The sequence below is a fragment of the Bactrocera oleae genome, chromosome 5 (genome assembly GCF_042242935.1).
Source record: "Bactrocera oleae isolate idBacOlea1 chromosome 5, idBacOlea1, whole genome shotgun sequence".
In the NCBI taxonomy this organism is placed as follows: Eukaryota; Metazoa; Arthropoda; class Insecta; order Diptera; family Tephritidae; genus Bactrocera; species Bactrocera oleae.
The window spans coordinates 70900573-70903358 of record NC_091539.1 but is presented as its reverse complement, the minus strand read 5'-3'; the positions used below and the strand labels follow the sequence as shown (position 1 = coordinate 70903358).

General features: G+C 38.7%; 1 protein-coding gene across 1 annotated transcript; it reads left to right on the top strand.

The window, feature by feature from the left end:
- The first annotated feature begins 1323 nt into the window (after positions 1-1323).
- On the top strand, positions 1324-2504 carry LOC106626932 (uncharacterized). The gene is made up of 3 exons (XM_070110339.1): positions 1324-2068; positions 2126-2277; positions 2373-2504. Exons 1-3 carry the CDS (start codon positions 1436-1438, stop codon positions 2458-2460), a joined length of 873 nt encoding a protein of 290 aa, XP_069966440.1. The 5' UTR covers positions 1324-1435; the 3' UTR covers positions 2461-2504.
- The last annotated feature ends 282 nt before the right edge of the window (positions 2505-2786 follow it).

The following is a 2786-nucleotide window of genomic DNA, read 5'->3' as shown; positions in this document are numbered from 1 at the left end:
GTTAATTCTCATAAAACTTCAATCTGAGTCATTCTTCTCTCATAGAATCTTTACAGGCAGCCATGATAAAGATTCTTGGGAAATCCAGAGGAGGAGCAATTTTTTCACATAAATGTTTGTTTGAAGTGAGAAACTGCACTCACCCGGCATAATGCCAGCGTCAATTGAGAGTTCTTCCCGCTTAGAATTATAAAGACGCTTAATTTGTCGAAGTCGAAATGTACGAAACTCTTTCTAAACAAATTACGCGATTGCCATAAGGAGATTGAAGAGGCGAAACTCTTTTCATTCACCGATGAATTCTTGGCTGAACTTTTACCATTACCAAATCTGAAGAAACTGATCTGCATCGGAACTTACAATTTGAGAGGTAAGCTCCACGTGGTCCATATAGGATTTGTATTAACATATCGAACTTGAGGTGTATTGCGCTTAGTTGTGAAGTTAATGTCTGTCGTTGGCTTTTACTGCTTTATCTCTAATGAAGTCATCAACAGTTTGAACGTGGTTGAATGGATCTGTCTATGGGGCGGCTATCAAACCCACAAGTGAACAGGAGAAGAGTGGGTCATTTCGAGTTAGGCTATTTCGTTCTATCGTAGTTTATAACCAGATCCATGCACTTCGATTCTTCATCCAATCTGGAGAGGTGGAAATAAGAGACATTTCGGTTGTTTAGTCCATTGGTTTCGATGTCAAATATTGCATTACTCTTTTTTGAAAGATAGTGATCTTTTGAGGTAATCTTTGTCACTTACTTCAGGCTGAGCCCTGCGGGATTGTCCGCATAGACTTTACACTTTACATATCCACATAAGAAAGCGTCTAGCGTTGTGATATCACATGATCTTTTTGGCCAATCGTCATCGCAAAATGTTTATTTATCTGCTCACCAAAGTGTTCTTTTAATAAATCCATTGCTTGATGCGGTGTGTGGGAAGTGGCGCCATCTTGTTGAAACTAAATGTCGCCGAGATCACAAGCTTCAATTTCAGGCATCAAATAGTCGGTTATTATGGCGCCATAACGGTCGCCATTGATGGTTACGTTCTCACCGCCATTATTTTTGAAGAAATATGGACCGATGATTCCGCCAGACCACAAACCACACCAAATCGTTGTTTTTCCTGGATTAAATGACAGCTCTTGAATCTTTTCAAGTTGCAGGCACAGGAATGAAATTAGTCATGAAAGGTAGAAGTTGCATCTAAGTCTAAGGTATTGTTATTTTAGACAAGCTGCAGTGTCACTCTATCATTTAGAACTAAATAAAAGCCTTTAACAGCTCGTTTAATGGGACAGTTTATAAAATTTTCTAGGCAGCAGCTTAATAGATCTCAACAGTCTCACGGAGCTCCACATACACACTAATAAATTCTTTGATCCGGAAAACTTGCTGCAAATAACCTACTACAATTCACTGAGGACGCTCGTAATGCCAAACGACCCACAACCGCTTTCGAATAAGTACGCCTTTGAAATGGTCGAAAATCTAAAGAATGTCGAGGAGCTCGTGATTGAGTTTAACCCCTGTAAATCTTGGCAACTGATCGGCACTCTGCCGAAATTGAAAAGGCTCGAGCTCTGGGATTTCGTCAGTCATGAGTGTGAGCTGTGTTTGGAGGACCCCAATTCGTACGAAGCATGCAGAAGCCAACATGCCATGCTCTTCTTTGACGAATTGCGCCGGAGGAATCAGCTAGAAGAATTGATTTTTAGCGACGGTTATGTCTCTGAGCAACATCTCTTGAGAATTTCGGAGCTGACAAATTTGCAGCGTTTGAAGTTCTGTAGAGCCTCTTTGCCAGGCTTCCTATCATTGGATGTGTTAAAAAATTTGATTAATTTAGAAGAGCTACACCTCGATGGCTGCAATAAAATAAATGTGGAGGGGTCACTTGAGCTAATAAGGAGTTGCCAGAAACTAAAAATTCTGCTCTTTTGGTTTGCTGGCGGCATAACTGTGAACTTTATTACGGAGGTAAATGATATCTTAAGTCAAAGACAACCGTCACCGGTTGAACCGTTGACATTGGGATTTTATAAGCACCCTGCTGAGGACTTGTGGGTGAGTTTGTTGCGGTTTTACATTCGGTATAACACAAAGTTAACATTTCTTTTGCAGAAACTATCGTTTGAAAAGCCGCTTCCATTTTTAAAATTTATGACGCTAACAAGAAAGTTTGTAGAGGCGGAAGAAGATTACTTGAAAAGAGAAGAGGACATTGTGAGTCAAACGGATGTACAGGGCGACTCCCTGAAAAGGAAATTTTCGATGTGAGCATTTAATAAGTACACACATATATATTCGGACACGCTATAAATAATTTAATTCTTTTACATTTTCATTTGGTGTTGCAAACTAAATTTAGCATGAACATGCTGTCGGATCAAAAGGAATTTGAAATTAAAGTTAAACTAAAGTCAAAGAGCGAGGAAAAGCGTGGAGGCAAAATGTAACGGTTGACACTTTTAAAGCTACAACTAAATTGCTGATTCAAAATACAAAAAATGAACATAATGTCAATAAATACCTTATACTAGATGAATTTTTCGCTTAAGTAATCTTTCTGATTGATTTCATTAACCCCTAAACTGCTACCCATAGTCTGAACGACCCACACGATTATAGTTTTCAAAATCACTGTTTTTTTCTACAACATATTGTAATTTTATTTCATAATACCACCAACAAACACATTCCACCTTCTGTATATGGAAATTTGAGTATTGACATTTATTGTTGCCAAGTGTTGTTGTGCCTCTAATACCATCACAAGCAAAGT